Here is a 17,048-nt window from a genome sequence, read left to right as displayed (position 1 = left end):
AAGATGCTGTATAAAAGTGACACGCGGTGACAGGGAAATTATTATACTTAGCAGCCGACCGTACGTTTTGTAGCTTAGGTCTTCTTTCTTGTGCGTTTGTGCTACCCTTATTAATGAGCCATTTCTTGACTATGTTCTTGACTATGTAACCGCGTTTGTGTGGATGCGTAGACGTGTGCTTTTTGTTGTACTTGTAAAATGCAAATAAAATATTTTCAGGCTTACTCAATCTTTGGTGTCGTGTGCGTTTATTCCAGTCGAGGCCATCGTGCCACCTGGAAACCGCATTCTGGCAGTAGCCCTACACGAAATGCAACAGCTGGAGCGCGGCGGCACAATTTAACTCAGGGTAACGACGGCGTAATAAATGAAAAACCGCTCGGGATGCCCTTAAAAGTCAGTTCAGAGTGTGCCTTAACTCGATATGACTCAGCGCTACATGTATTCTGCTGCGCCTCGATCGTGCTCCCGCCAGTTCGCTGCTGTGTGGCAAACGTAGCGCCTACATAAATATGTAGGCGCTACGTTTGCTACACAGCAACTAAACTGGCGGGAGCACGATCGAGGCGCAGCAGCCCGAAACCCAGTAAAGCCACAGAACACCTGGTAAAGCGTGTGCAAAACCCCGTTTCCGTTTCCTGTTGTACAGCGCCACCTGTGGTCGCATACTTTAGTTCACGACGCCACCGCTACGCTTATTTCCGTAGCACTGTGGAAGGTACAGTTTCCCTTCTCTAATAGCGTCCTCGATCACCCGCACCGGTGCGCACCGGGGCGCCTTGGTGCGCACTTTTATCCTCGATCAACCGCACCAGTGCGCACCGACCATCCTCGATCACCGGAAGCGCACCGTGCTGGAGCGGTTTTCTGTTGCCCCGTCTCGCACCGAGAAAATCGGCGGTGCGCCGGGGTGCAATCCCAGCAAGCAATGCGGGACGCGCGCGCGCACTGCCGACTGCAGAGCGCGGACGCTCTGGCCCGATAGCTGCGGTTGCAACGGAGTTCACGGAGTTAGCTAATGGAGATGTCGGCAATGAGAAAGGAAGCGCTGCTAGTTGCCGCATTCGATGAGCTTTTTGCAAGTTCGTTTGACAGCGAAGACGACATGCTGATCGACCTCGTCCAAAAACAATGTGGTGAACAGCGGCCGAAAGTGGACAGGTTCGTTGAACGGGTCGTCAGGAACGGGTCGTCAGGATTAATGATAAAATGTATTGGTGTTTGCTTGCAACCAGGTATGTCGGAGCACGCAGTTTGTCGAGGTTCGAGCGCTTGCCGCAGATGCTCAGCACCTGCAAACAACAAAATGTGCGCGCGCGCGTTTTCGCGCACGTCTTGCGCGCCAGGGGCAAAGTAGCGCTGCATGCAAGCACCCTGCAATGGGTGCAGTTTTGTCCTCGATGTTGACCCTCCGCAGTGCGCCACCACGGCGGTGCAAGGCGCACCATTCTGGTTTCGGGGCAACCCCGGGGCAAGGTGATCGAGGACGCTATAAGTTTGTATAGGTGTTCTGTGGCGCGCCTTCCTGCAAGGCATGCTTCTTCCACTGTACCGTATTCTAGTACACTCTGCCATTACAGAAGGCGATGACACAGTACGAACCTCCCGTTGGTGTTTTATTCTATGACCTTCCTGCGAAGAAGCGCTCCCAAATCACAACGCGACGCGTGCAACTGCACCGATTTTCGTCGTTTCAGCAGCAGCATTGCCACAAGTTGGAGCAACTGCACCGATTTTCGTCGTTTCAGCAGCAGCATTGCCACAAGTTGGAGTTGTTTTTGTGCTAGTTTGTGTGCAGTGACAAACAACGCTTATCCGCCGGCCTTGAAGTGCGTGCATGGTCTTTGTGGCCAAGTGACAGCTCGCCCGCGACTGACAGCGTCTTGTCTTTTAGGCACATTCTGCGAAAACGCAGAAAGGCGCGACCCTGCGTTGGTGCTTTACACCTTTCAGCGTTTTGCCGTGCGGGTGCGGAACTGTGACAGCCCAAGTGGCCGCCAGCACCGATATGCTGGAGGAAAACATGAAAGCGCCGCGCTGCGCCGTGTGCGGCCTGCGGAGCGCAGCGAACGCCGTGCTTCTCCCGCTGCCAGACCTGAGAACCCACCCGGAGCTGTACTATGCCTGGATCGACTTCGTGCGCGGATGCCCCGACAACGCCTACTGGGAGCCCGATAGCCACACCGGCTTCGTCTGCACGCTTCATTTTACGTCCAACTGGCTCAGGCGAATCGGGGGCAAGTTTCTGAGTGCCAGGACCGGCGCGGTGCCCACGCTGTACCCGAGTCGGGAGCAACTCCGCCGCATCGCCGAGGCCAACATCGTTGTCGCTGCATCCGCGCAGGGTTTGTTGAATAAGTACGCCTGGTGTGCGTGCAACTTACTACTGCTTCGGCACTGACTCATTATCGTTCCTGTTTGCATGACGCGTATGAACGACACACATAAACAGTGATGCTCGTTATGTATGGCTTAAACTACTGTCAAAGATTCTGCAATATGCAAACCACTTGTCAAGCTTCCTAGGCAAGCGGTCTTGCAAGTTGTTATACACATTGATAAAGAATTGCAGAAGTGTGCAACGCTGGGCTAGTTGGTTAAGCATGATTGAAAAGGGTGAAAGCAGCGCAAGAACGACACTACACAGAAGAATGTGTGTGTGTCGTCGTTCTTTCGCTCTTTCCACCTGTTTTGCAACATTGCAACGACAACCTTATAAGCGCAGCACGAAAGGAACATTTGCATGCTAAATTTCACATTGTGTTATGCCCGTCAAGCATTAACACTCAACTAGGAACTCTGCTAGAGGTAAATGTTTCCACTCTGAGACATAATCAGAGCAGCTGCATTCCAATGCGGATGACATGCACAAATATTCATGAACTCTGATATTGGTGCATGTTGAAGGAACAGTGTGGGTTTCAAAGTGATCAGGAGGTCTTCACTGCAGCACTTTTCATAAGCGAACTGTGTCTTTGAGATGTAAGATCATCAGCAGTTACCATTATCAGGTCAGTGGTAACCAATCACAGTGCATGGGCCTGAGAAAAATTTGTGGAATCTGTGCAGAAAGCAAGCCAAACCTTCTTTGATGTTTGTGATGAACACTGTTCATGTTTAAAGACTATTTGCTAATGTAGAGCACGTTACAAATTTGGACAAATCTTCATTGGAAAATGCCGAGTTTGGTATAAACTTGAGGCATTCCAGCACCGCAGGCACATACAACAGAAACAAGGCCTATCACGTGCACTGCACAGAACTCTTTCTCCACAAAGTGTTTGTCAGCGCAATGTGTTGGTGGGCTAGTTGGTGCGAATCCATGAATACTTAGCTTAGCGCAATACAATAGACACAAGAAAGATGACAGGACGAGGTGCTTTTCCCTGTCGTCTTTCTTGTGTCTGTTGTTTTGCGCTAAACAAAGTATTCATGTTTGTCAGCCACTTTCATGGCTGGCTAGAGCACGCAAGTGATATGCTTTCGAGACCATTGGCACTGCCTAATTTAAGAAGATCAAATAGTTTCTTCTCGGCATGTGCTGCCAGGTGGACAGGGAATCGTCACTCGCGGTCGTAGCTTTTTACATTGTGAAGCTCCCCTTGCAGATAAATCTGTCTGCTGATAGGGGGAGCCACCACGCTGTGAAGGCATAGCAACAGGAATGGTTCTTTATAGCATGGCTCTTTATTAGGGTAATCACACGACCCATCAGCGGGCTAAGTCATCAGAAGGGGGGAGATGCGCAAGGCACAAGGCTATGACCACATAGAGTGATGCCTTGTAGTCCGGGCAGCGCATGCTCAGAAGCAACTATTTAATTTGTTTCTTGAGGCATGCAGCACCAAAGGTCTCAGAAGCGCATTGCTCCCGCGCTCTAAACAGCCTTGAAATGGGCTGTACTTGTTTGCACCTGTGAATGATATGGTCCTGTTCCATAGCTGTCTCATCGCCAGATGATATATGTCCGAGTAAGTGCTTGAACTTGAAGCCACTGTTCACTGTCTGTCGATGCTGCGCGACTTTGCATTTCTGGAGGAAATGTTCATTGCATTCCTCGGTTCTCATTAGACAGTTTTAGTTTAGCGTCCGCAACTATAAAGTACGCTATACGCTATAATATAACGTACGCTAAGCAGCGCACATTTTCTACAATTTTAGTTGGCCGGCGATATCTTTGGATCTCATAGGCCATATGCCGTCGTTGCGGCTATTTCATGCCTTTAGCGACAGGTGGCGCGGACATCTCGAATGTTTCTTTCGTTAGGCTTCGACTCGTTCGAAACGAAAACACCACGAGGTTATCCATAATACTCTGTCATCGAAGCAGCCTGAGGCTAAGCGAAAGCTGTTTACACAGTGATTACTACGAACGAAGTGCATTTTACAAAAGCAACGCCAAATTCAATTCGAAGCGGGCAGCCGGGACCACTGCCATGTTTCCCGCAAACCCCGCAAAAACGCTAACGCTAACTCGTTTGCGTTGCGTACGCCCGCTATACCCACTATTTCGTTTAGCGTTCAGCGCATGCGCAGTGACGATCCGCTATTTTTTAACGTACGCAATGGTGTAGCGTACGCTTTACTAAAACTGTCTATTGCCTCGTTCTCCCATCAGGGCATAAGGACACAGGATCATGTGGCTATTTCCAGATTTTGCGTTTTCTCTGTAACACGGAAAAAATAATTACACAAGACATAGCACACGAAAACAACTAAATCGGGTGTTTTAAAACAATTATTACCTTTCTATCAAAATTCACACCCTCTATTCATTAATTTAAAGTTCATTAATTAATCTCATCTAATTATCACCTGTTCAATGATGCAAAAATCCTCCTGGTGCGGTACATCACTGCTGAAAGAATACGATTGGTTGCATCCTGTATATTCTCTATTTTATATTTAAGAGCTTGGCTAACTTTAGCTGGGACACTCTATTATATGCCTGTTTTCAGTGTCCTCCCAAAAATTTGATCATTCACCGAGTTTATTTTAGAAGAAATGTGGGGCTTATTTTGGGTGATGCGCAGGGAAATCTTGGAAGTGTCTGGTTTAATTAGAGGCTAAATGAAAGCTACACCCTCGTTTTCTGCTTCTTTAGATCTGTTATGTGAAATGCTTATGTGAAAAGGTGGCATCAATTTTATATTTGGCGAGACCAAGGGCCGTGTACTGTGTGATGAGTGCATAAGGTTTGAAGTATGTTGGTTAATATAGCCTTTGCCGCAAATGACTAATACAGGTGTTCCAGAGCTTTGCAAGCGTATTTTATGAACTGTGTAAAAAGCTTACCCAATGTCTTCAAAGAACTCCATATGCCACAAAGTTCACATTTTATGGAAATACGGGTAATCTTATGACATAAGAAGGCAACAAACAGACACCATGAACAACACAGGGGAAATTGTACTTACTAATTGAAATAAAGAAATGCCTGCGGCAGAAAGGAGGTTGCCCATCCGCCGTCAAGGTTTGCGAGTGGTGGTGCTGGCTAACACTCCCAGGGTTAGTTCTAGTAGCAACACATAAATACCCCAGAAAGTGGATGGAAAGACGCCGCCGTGGTAGCTCAATTGGTAGAGCATCACACGTAATGCGAAGACGTGGGATCATTCCTCACCTGCGGCAAGTTGTTTTTTCATCCACTTTCAATTCCATTAATGTAATTTATTTATTTCAATTAGGAAGTACAAGTAATTTCCCTGTGTTGTCCATGGTGTCTGTTGGCTTTTTATGAAATGATTAATAAAAATTGGGCCCCTCGGTTAACCCCCTTTCTTCTTGGGTAATCTTATGAGTGATTCGTTGGTAAAGCTTGAAGAGTGCCTGTTAAATATGGGTATTGAGAAAAATCTCTTCAATGTGTGTGGGTTAACTAGAGCCTTTAGAGTTATTTTTTATGCAGGCGCTCCATAAAGTTATAAGCGTGTTTTGAGAACAGCATAGAAATTACTAGCTCTCAAGTACTTAAAGTTGGGGGAGTTGATGTGCATTCATGGTTGCAAAATTTACTTCCGAACCACGAATTTGGCTAGCTGTGCTGGAAAAAAACTGAGTCAATAAAATAAAATTTGGTGAAAATGGGGGGAACGTTATGGTTGATATGCATGGGAAATTAGAAGTGTAAGTGAAGTGCAGCCTTTGTTCAACCTTTCTGAATTGTTCAAGGAAGTGTTGTATGCAGATAATTTTCAAATGGGTGAGTCATGTGAGAAATATTTTAAAGTGTGTAGTTTAATCGTAGGCAACTTAATGCAACTGCTTGCAAGAAACAGCTTCGACGGAGCAATTGGGCAATGATTTTGCAGTGTAGACGAAGTCTGCTGTCCTTTACTGTCTTTTCGAGTGCCCACATTTGAGTAGCACCAAATAAAATGTAGAATTTGTTGCATGAACTGTTAGACGTATGATGCGAACCAGAAAAGCAGAGGCTTCCCCTGGATGCTTTTCTTGCTGTTTGCCTTAAGGCGAACCACTGGCATAGGTTGGCATGTGTGAGCATGTGCCTTCGCGTCAAAAGTGTTGATCGTGAACAGGTTAAAGTATAAACCTCATGCAAGAGGTTTTGCCCACGACGGCGACAAGCGTCGCAATGGAGATGGCTGTTGCATTCGCTCGCCACCTAAAAGTCATACCATAGAGAAAGGATTCAACAAGAGCGGACACTCCCATACAGCCCAGCGGCTGAATTGACTGCAGAGCACCAAGCTGCCGAAATTAATACCTGAACAACACTTTCACTCTTGGGCGCGCGTTTTGAACCCTAGCTGGAACGCCTGACGCCAGCTGCGCTGATCAGCGCAGCATTTTTTTTTTGCTTCTACTGCTCAACCACGTGCAGTCTTGGTGTGGAATTATTAATGATTGCAAATGATCTTTACAAGCCTCCATCAAATATGTGCCATGTGCAATTTCATATAGAAGACATAAGACACAGTGTGAAATGAAATGTTTATTTTGCTCTATGTAAATGCTCGTTCAGGGCTTTTTGTTGTGGCACTAGGTAAGCAGCAATAGTTCCCATGCGAAGCCCCACTGGATGTCAGCTGAAAAAAGTCAATTACAAGCATGTGTCATTTTAGTTACACCTTATAGAGATAATGCGTGTAGAGGCGAAGCGTGTGGAAGTTGTGAACAGGTGGCATTACAAACAAAAGCAGTTTGCTTTTACATGCGTGGCATAGAAAATACCCAACTCATCCCAGGCAATACCATACATATCATGAAAACATCAGATTTCCTAGCATTCCCCCATTCTCGGGTATTTCCTGCACCAATACACAGGCGACTGTGCATTTCTAAAAGAACTTGGCTTCAACCGATGCGATAGTACGCTATTATACACAGAGGTGGCCACAACACAGGCTCTTAACCAGGCCATTCTAGATGCTCGCAGAATTCCTTCTACTCGAACTCAAGACAAATGCTTGGGTATAAAGCCTGTTTTCGGTTGTTCAGAAGACAGAATTTTCGAGTTACAAGTTCGTAGTGTTAGAGCGCCTTGGCGTTATCATTTGCGTGTTCTGCCGGTGCAAGCAACATACTCCCGTGTTACCACTCTTGGAAATCGCTCTTTGCATTTTCCACAAGCGTGAGTACCGAAAGAAGGTATATGTTGCTGCAGGGTCATAAGAAGTGTCGCAAGCTTGTCCCACTAAGATTCAGTACGTGCCAAACTAACTTTGTCACCATGGCCAAGTTGCTTTTCGCTGCTTCATGACAGGCACAGCGAGTGTGCTTCAAAGGTACCCCAAAAAGTAACGAAATTAGTCACTATAATGGTGGGGATCAGAGAAAGCATCACGAACTTGTCCCAGTAAGGTTCTGTACACGCGAAACTGTGTCACACGGCCGAGCTGCGTTTCGCTTACTGCATTACATGCCAGGCGCAGTGAGCGTGCCTCAAAAGTATCCGAAAAAGTAACTAAATTAATTACAATAATGTTCTTTTCTACAAACATACTGAGTAGTTAGAGTAGGTCCTTCTGATCATTAATTGACGCATCTAAGTGCCGTGTAATTTATTATAAGGTTTTAAAAATGTACATCGCTCTCGATCGCAGCACACTGCTTGGCGGAATTTTCATCCACCCCTACCCATATGATGTAAATCACCCAATTGACGTCATGTGAGCGAGCTATCCGATTGGCTGCCCAGGGCGCGTCATCGATAATTTTTCCACCTTTATGGCGAACAAATGATGTTCGTAATAGTTGGAATGTTAGCGTTGTTTCAGGGTCACTTTAAGTGTCTCTGCTAAATTTTTTTTCTTAATGTGAATGATATGCCGATTCAAGCTGACAGCCTGCTTGTCCAGAATGCCAACAGCACCATGATTGTACCTCCAATTCCTTCCCCAGCCTCCTCTGCTCACCTTCAAGAACGTTTTCTGATGGTGATTGACTGGGCCTGCAATAACAAACTTCACATTAGCACTAAAAAAAGTGCTGCCATGCACATCACCCACAACAAAACTGCAGCATGCCCAGCCTCATAGAGTTTCTAAATAAATACCCTAGAGGGAAATGTGGCGCTAGAGTCTCATGAGCGTTGCCTCAACCTACATGGGAATGACGGGAAGTACAGGCTTTGGATTGACTTCGATCTTTAGGCTAGAGGCATTTGCTTGCGGTGCAGTGAACGAAGCTATACTCAAATATTACGACGTAAAATCTAATTTTCTTTCTGCAGTATCTTATATAATGTACAATACGCTACATAAACTTTGTATGACTTTGATATTGAAGGACGATTTACTATGGTTTATCAACAGGGCACACCAGGATATGCATTCTTGTGCGATTCTGTTCCCGATTTAACGCCAGAGAATAATTATTTATTTTTACAACAGCAATAACAACCGTGCATGTACTTATATAAATATACTCAAGTATTTATGGAAATAAAAATGTTGCATTGTGAGAAAGTGCTGCGCCCTTGAGAGAAATGCTACAAGTGTCGACGGCTACGACACCTGCTCGCTGCAAACGCGAGACTTTTCTCGCAGATGACAGGCACTTGCAAACTCTCTTGCTCTTTCAAAAGGCTGCATCAGCTGTCATGATTGCTGAATGTCTTAAGTACTTTTAAGCACATCTGCTGCACTGCTAACAGGGATGCTTGAGGCCTCCTACAAGTATGCTTCATTTTATTTTATGTTGACGTATCGCTTCTGAAGCGCTATGGTGTGGGTTTGCACTTACCCATTTTTCAACACTAGGCTACAGCCAGGAAGCAGCAACCTTTCCTACCACAAGTAAGTATGTGTTCTCCAAATCCAAAAACGCACATTTCAATGAGCACGTAAACAAGCATTACATAATGAAGCCTTCAATAAAATTTGATTGTCAAGCCACTAGAAGTACAAATGTCCATGTCTTGTATCAGTAGTGCCTTCTTTTTCCTATTCTGAAGTTTCATAAAGCACGTAATGCTACAGTGCCAACCTAACACACTTCACGAAGCAAGGTCCAAACGATCAAAACATGTTCTTTCAACGTTTACTGTGCCGTCGCTTTCTCACCAGGGCTTCGACACCACACCGCGACATAAACATCGTCCCAGCTGCTGGCCCAGCGTGCTATCGCCACTTCGAGCAACAGAACAAAGGCAGAGAGCTTTGCGTTGCACTGTCCCACTGCAGATTATAGCATTTGCTCTTGGAACGAAACCAAAACTGCCAAAAAATACTTGTAGACTGGTTAGCCAGTCAACAGAATGCCAATCAGTAGCCTGTACTTCCTATCATTCCTATGATGGTTGAACGATCGCAGCACCAGATTTCCCTCTAGTTCTACTAATATGAAACTCTATGCTCAGCCTAGTTCTTTGGAGGCACCCCTATAAACACTGTTCAAACTCTTCTGATTCTGGATGTAACATTCAGCTCTTCTGTGCGGAGACTTTTTCACACATGTCACCAGCACTCTATTGAAGGCTCGTCACATTCTGGGGTTTGTGTCCCATATCTCTCTTCCCTGTGAACCTGAAGTTTTCAAAGCACTCTACACTTCTCCCATTCTGCCACAGTTTGAGTACTGGTCATCGGTATAGTCCCAGTACCAAACTCGCCTTGCTGACAAACTTGGGGGGTTCAGCGCCAGCCAACAGGCATCCTCTACTCCCATCTTTTCGGTCATTTCAAGCTCATGCCAGCCTACGAGGATTGCCTCAAAGCCCTCAAGTGGCACACCTTGCAATACTGGCATGATGTTGCACGAGCCCATCTACTCTGCAGGATGCTTGACGGTTCTCTGGACAGCACTCATCTTTCTTTAGTCTTTCTGAACAAGTGGTCAGCACATCCTGAGCCACATCATGTACGCATGGCCCGACACCGCAACTGCATTTTATATCTGGCATACAGAGCTTTCTCTTCACCTCCATGGCCATTCAGACTCCCCATTCCTTGCGACCAGACTAAATTGGTGCACTTAGTGCACTCCATCTTACACCACTGGGAACACTAAATCTGCACGTTGTGTAGCTGTCGACTGCCCAGTTCTTGGCCTGTTTGTGTGTCACATGTTCTGCAAGTGAGCAAGTGTGTGCATGTGTGTCTTCTGCACCCTGCAAATTCTCTAGATGGCTGGCTATCAGACATTGTAGTGTATGGGCCTCAGCCTTCTTGTTTAGCCTTGTGAGCTGTCTAGAGTTCCAGGTTCCCACTAGGATTATTATTATTATTATTATTATTATTATTATTACTATTATAACAATGTTCACTCTGACCACATTGAACGTGTTGAAGCCAGCATGACATGCAAGTCAAAATATTTTTGGAGCTACATGCTCTCTCTCGTCTAAAAAGACTGCTGAAGATGTACGTCTTGGTGAAAATGGTGATGTTTTCTTGAACACTGCTGATGACTTTGCAGAACATTTGTGTTCATTATATGGCTTAGAAAATGCTTCTACCTCAAGTAACCTTCCTTCTCACTCTGGTATGGTGGGTATGCTATTAGTCAATGAAGACCTTGTTTTCGAGTGTATGAAGTGCCTCACACCTTTGCTTGTTGCACTGATGGTATCCCTCCCGCACTGCTTAAGATGCATAAAAGCATACTTGTCAGTGTTCTCACAACCATCTTTAATAGTTTCGTAAAGTCTAGTATGTTCCCTGGTGCTTGAAAGGTAGCACAGGTAGTGCCCATAGACAAGCTGGCTTCTAGAAGTGCAGTTACTAACTACTGGCCTATATCTATACTCTGCCCTGCGTCAGAAGTATTTGAATCTGTATTACATCCCTGCTTTTTGTTAGTGCTAAGAACATTTTAATAGATGAACAGGATGGCTGTGTATCACGGTGTGCTCCACAACAAACTTGGCCACATTTATGACCCATGCTTCCAGTGTGGTACGTAGTAGGGGCAAATTAGGTGCTCTCTACTTAGACCCAAGTAAAGCATGTTTGCCATGAACTCCTCTTTACAAAACTCACGCAAATGGACATACCATCGTCCATCACTGCCCTGGCATCAAATTACTTAAGCAATAGATTGTGCTTCGTTGTCATTGATAGACAGAGTTCTGTTAGGCACGAGGTCAGTAGCAGAGTCTTTCAAGGATCTGTTCGTGGTCCTCTTCTCTTTCTACTGTTCATAACATTTCCTCCGCAATTCAACACTCTTTATTTCTCTCTATATGCTGATGACTTAAGGTTATGGATGACTCTCAGCAGTGTTCACGACTGCATTGAACTCCAAAAAGACGCCTTTTCACTGTTAAATTGGTGCAGAAACAATAAACTACTATTGAATGCTTTCAAAAAGTATTAAGCTATATGAAGAAAGCACACCGTGTGCAATTTTCATGCGCCCTTTGGGATGCTCTACTTCCCAGAGTCGGTGAAATGAAAGAAAGGTCTTGGTGTGTACTTTGTAAAAACACAGATTGTGAGAAAGACTTGTTGAAGTGTACTAATCCTTTTTTTTTTGCATAGTTCCACTAATTCTACATGCTGTTTGGATACATATAGACACTTTGCAGTCCACAAAGAGCTAAATACACTACAGCATGATGCTTTTTGTGAAAATTTAATACACAAGAAAGTGCTCAGAAAGATTGCTCTATTTTGCCGTTGTGTAGGACATAACTCAAGAAATGTAGTAGCTAGACAAAAATCATAGACGAAATCTGCTTGAACTCTCCTACTGGCTAAATTTTCAAACCTCTATTACAAATAATAAAACTTTTTTTTTTTTTCAAGTAACATCGAACAAAAACGAAAAGCACACAGGAGCAGTCTAGGCAGCCACAACGATCGAACGGCCTTTTAACGAAGTACTTATTTTGTGCAGAGCGCCTGTCGCCATTTTACATTGAGCGCCTATGCCTAGTCACTCTGCCAGGTCACGCAGCAACAGGGGAACCATCCAACTGACCATTGGAGAGAACCCGCTGGACCAACAAATGCTTCTGCGCATCCTCATGAGCCCTGGCGTCACCAGCTGGAGCGCCCGTCGCCATTTTACATTGAGCGCCTACGTCTAGTCACTCTGCCAGGTCACGCAGTGACAGGCGAACCATCCAATTGACCATTTGAAAGAACCCGCTGGACCAACAAATGCTTCTGCGCATCCTCATGAGCCCTGACGTCACCAGCCGGAGCGCCCGTCGCCGTTTTACATCGAGTGCCTATGCCTAGTCACTCTGCCAGGTCACGCAGCGACAGGGGAACCATCCAACTTTCCATTGGAGAGAACCCGCTGGACCAACAAATGCTTCTGCGCATCCTCATAAGCCCTGACGTCACCAGTCGGGTACTTAAAAGGTTCCTTAACTGAGGGCAGTATCACACAGGAGCAGTCCAGGCAGCCACAACAATCGAATGGCCTTTTAACGAAGTACTTATTTTGTGCAGGTACATTCTATTTATATTGTTACTTAAGTAATCATTACTTAGGCTGCCGGACTGCTCCCTACTGTGTGCGCAATATGAGTGAAAAGGCTCCTATGACGGTTAAAGAACTTGCCAAGGCTTTGGTAGACTTGACTAGTAGACTTGATGACAAATATGATGAACTGAAACACGACCTAATGAGCTTGATAAAAACTGAGCTGGACCCTGTAAAACAAGCAATGAACTTCATCAATGAAAGCTTTGAGGCACTTCAAGCAGAAATGCAAACACTAAAGAGCGATATATACCAAAGTTAAAGACGACAATAGGGAAATAAAAAGCAACAACTTGCATCTTGCAAAGGAACTTGGAGACATTAAGAAAGAGTTAACTGACATGCAGCAATATATTCGTAAGAGCAACCTGGAAATAAAAGGAATGCCTTTAGCCCGACACAAAGATCTAACTTTGACAATGAAAGCAATTTCAACTTGCATTGGCTGTGAGATTGACAAGTCTGACATCGAAGTAATTCATCGAGTCCCATTGAAGGACAAAGAGAAACCCAACATCATAGTAAAATTCCACTCTCGCAAAGTGAGGGACTGGGTTCTGAGAGCGGCAAAAAAAGCAGAGGCTGAACACGTCCACCTTGGGATTCAAGGATAGTTCGCCAGTGTTCATGAATGAACACCTTTGTACAGCAAATAAGATACTTTTGGCAAAAGCATTGAATGCAAAACATGAAAAAAATTGGAAGTTCACCTGGGTGTCAAATGGCAAAGTGTTAATGCGCAAGACAGAAAATTCGACGGTTCTGCATCTGACATGCGCAGAGGACCTCGCTAGAGTACAGTAAACAATCGAGATGATTAATAACGCAGAGGTTGAAAGGGTGTGGCACAAACATAAAAACATATCAATTTTTCATTGCAATATCCACAGCATAAAGAAAAATTTCGACCAGCTACTAATCTGTCGCAACATTCATTTCAATACTATATAATTGCAATAACAGAAACATGGCTAAAGGAAGATGAGTACGCAAATATACCTGGATATGTGATGTTGTCGCAGCCGAGAGCACATGTGACACGTGGCGGTGGAGTAGCCATGTTTATCAGGAACGAGCTCAGTTCTCAGCATCTAAATGATATCTCGAGCACTCAACAATCTGCGCAAACACTATTTGCGACAATTGAATGCAGTGTCATAGCTGGTGTAGTTATCGCCCCCCAAGTTTCATATCCGTCAAGGAAAGTATGCTGATTCAATGTGTAACCTGGCATTCCGTGGTAATAATCAGTGATGACTTCAAAATAGATCTGCTAAAGGATCAGTGCCATGACTACTTGTTCCTCCTACAATCATTTAATCTTAGAAATGTTATAAGCGAACAAACATGTTTCTCTGAAAATTCCGACACATAATTGATCACATGCTGTGCAGTCTTGATACTAATGTAGAAGCTAGTGTTTATGATTTTGTAATGGCTGATCACCACCCGACTTTTTTTCATGCCACATTCGTATTTACCTACATCTTACTCATGAAACAGAAAAGTTGCTCCCGAGATATCACACACGCATTATTTGCAAGTATGCACCGTCTTGCAACACACTATGTTCGAAACGCTGTATAATGATGACGTGCAAGTAGAATGTGATAACATTAATTGCAGTATCATGAATGCAATAAAGCAGTCATCGTATACGTGCACCCGACGTAGGTATGATCACGCCATATGTCCTTGGATAACACAGCCTATTATAGCACTAGTGAAGAAATAAGATTACCATTACAATAAGCTGAAGTTAAACAAAACAAATGAATATTACAAGGTTCTGTTTAAGTACTTCAGAAATCAGTCAGTTGAGCTATTGCGTAAATCTAAAAAGGCATATTATGCACGTCTCGTTGCCCGTTGCGACACAAAACAAACATGGCAAATAGTCAGAGAAGTGTCGGGGCTCGATAACAAAAAGAAACTTCTCCCTGACGTCACAAATAGCCTTACAAATGATTTAATTATTACTTTGCCACGATTGGCGAAAACATTACGAAACAATTTAGTACTGCACGGCCCACCACTTACATCGAAAAAAGTGAAAACAGATTTAGCTTTCAGGCCGTAACAAGAGCTGGTGACGTCTGCTATAAAAATGTACAGTTGAACAAAGCCACAGGAATAGATGGTATACAAGCTAGGGTACTAAAAGACAATCCAGATGTTTTGAGTGCTCCACTTTGTCATCTATTCACTTTGTCATTCATTAAATGCGAATTCCTATCCATATTCCTAGCAATTCCTAGCACATCACTAACAAGGCTAATCGCATGCTCGGATATCTGAAACGGAACTTTCACGCAGCCCCAACTAGCATCAAACTTCTACTCTATACCACACTCGTACGTTCACAACTGGAATATGCTTCATCAATCTGGGACCCTGGTGTTAAGAGTTTGATCGACCAACTGGAGATGTTACAACACAAATCAGCGCGGTTTATTCTTTCTGACTTTCGGCGTACATCAAGCGTAACCACTATGAAGACTACCCTGGGCCTAACTTCACTTGCATCACGACGCAAAATTGCACGCCTGTGCCTTTTTCACAAAATATTTCATCATGAGTCCATTGGCTACGAGTTACTTCTTCGCCCTTCATATGTTTCACGCCGCACAGATCACATACATAAGGTAGGCATTTCTACATGCAAAACTAAAACATTCTTGGATTCCTGTATTCCTCGCACGTCATATGACTGGAACCACCTTCCTTCCTCAATTGCCACAATTCCTGACCCTGTATTGTTTCGGACTGCTGTTACCGCTTCTATTGAATGATATATTGTGTTGATAACTTATTCTAACTTACCTATGTCTTGGTAATTGTTCTCTGCTGTTGCTTGTATTTTCAGTGTTATGTATTACCCACTCCCCTCTGTAATGCTTTGCCCTGAGGGTAAAATAAATAAATAAATAAATAAATTCAGAATGGCCAAAGTTGTACCAATATACAAAACGGGCAACCATAATATTCCGAGCAGCTACAGACTAATATCCGTATTGAGTATAGTAAACAATATCTTTGAAAAATTAATCGCTCAACAGCTGAAAGACCTCCTTAGCAAGAATAACATAATTTGCCCGGAACAACATGGTTTCGTCCCAGGGAAATCCATATCAACAGCGGTGCTTACTTTATCTCAAATACTGAACTCTTCCCTCAAGCATCAAAAGATTATTGGAATTTTTATTGACATAAAAAAGGTGTTTGATACCTTTTGTCCTTCGGCACTACTGAAAAAACTGAAGTGCTATGGTATTATCGATGGCACTCATGACTTCTTTTCCAGTTATCTCACATTGCGAAAGCAGAAAGTACTAATTGATGGTTTTTTGTCCGAATCTAGGAATGTCATATGTGGTGTACCGCAAGGGATCCGTATTGGGTCCCATTTTATTTGCTCTATAGGTTAATGATTTCCCGTGAATTCTACAATCATCTAAAACATTGATGTATGCGGACGATATTGTAATTTTGTTCACAGGTAGTTCACTTGAAACCTTACAATATACTGTATCCAATGAACTACTAGCTGTTTCAATGTGGTTTCGTGAAAATCAACTATTACTAAATGCCGATAAAACAAAATACGTTATTTTCCGTTCACGAATGAAAAGTGAACTATGTTTCAATTAGCATATCATTAAACAATCGAACCATTGAATGTGTTCCAACTATTAAGTATCTAGGCATTATATTTGACAGTAACCTTAACTGGTGAGACCAAATCAATACCGTTTGCAAAAAGTTGTCATTCAACTGTTACATTCTCATACAAGCACGTTAATACTTTGATTTGACATTGCTACGAATATTATATTTTAGCCTATTTCACTGCCACCTTAGCTATGTTGCCAGTTGTGGGGCCAAACGTACATAACATACCTTACTCCGTTATTCCAATTACAAAAACGAGCTGTTCGTGCGATTACTTTCTCTTTGGTGTGTCATCCCTCTAATCCTCTATTTGAGAGGCTGCGTATACTGCTGTTTACTGATGTACGAGACAAGATTTTCTGTTTAGTAAATAGAATAATAAACACTAACGCACCTTTGCCGCTTGCCATTTTCACATTTCCGTCGTTAAACACACGGCATGCACCCAGTGGTAATCTTAATCTCCCTTTATGTTC

At 43.9% G+C, this 17,048-nt stretch overlaps 1 protein-coding gene across 1 annotated transcript in view; it reads left to right on the top strand.

Annotated features, from left to right (window-relative positions):
• Positions 1-1,726: 1,726 nt before the first annotated feature.
• Positions 1,727-17,048, top strand: part of LOC126526616 (uncharacterized) — a 67,619-nt gene continuing 52,297 nt past the window's right edge. The window contains exon 1 of the mRNA XM_050174483.2: positions 1,727-2,345. Coding sequence (XP_050030440.1) covers positions 2,009-2,345 — 337 coding nt within the window. The 5' untranslated portion in view covers positions 1,727-2,008. The remainder of the gene's footprint in view (positions 2,346-17,048) is intronic.

The sequence above is a fragment of the Dermacentor andersoni genome, chromosome 8, assembly GCF_023375885.2.
Source record: "Dermacentor andersoni chromosome 8, qqDerAnde1_hic_scaffold, whole genome shotgun sequence".
Taxonomy (NCBI): Eukaryota; Metazoa; Arthropoda; class Arachnida; order Ixodida; family Ixodidae; genus Dermacentor; species Dermacentor andersoni.
This window is presented reverse-complemented; position numbering and strand designations above follow the sequence as displayed.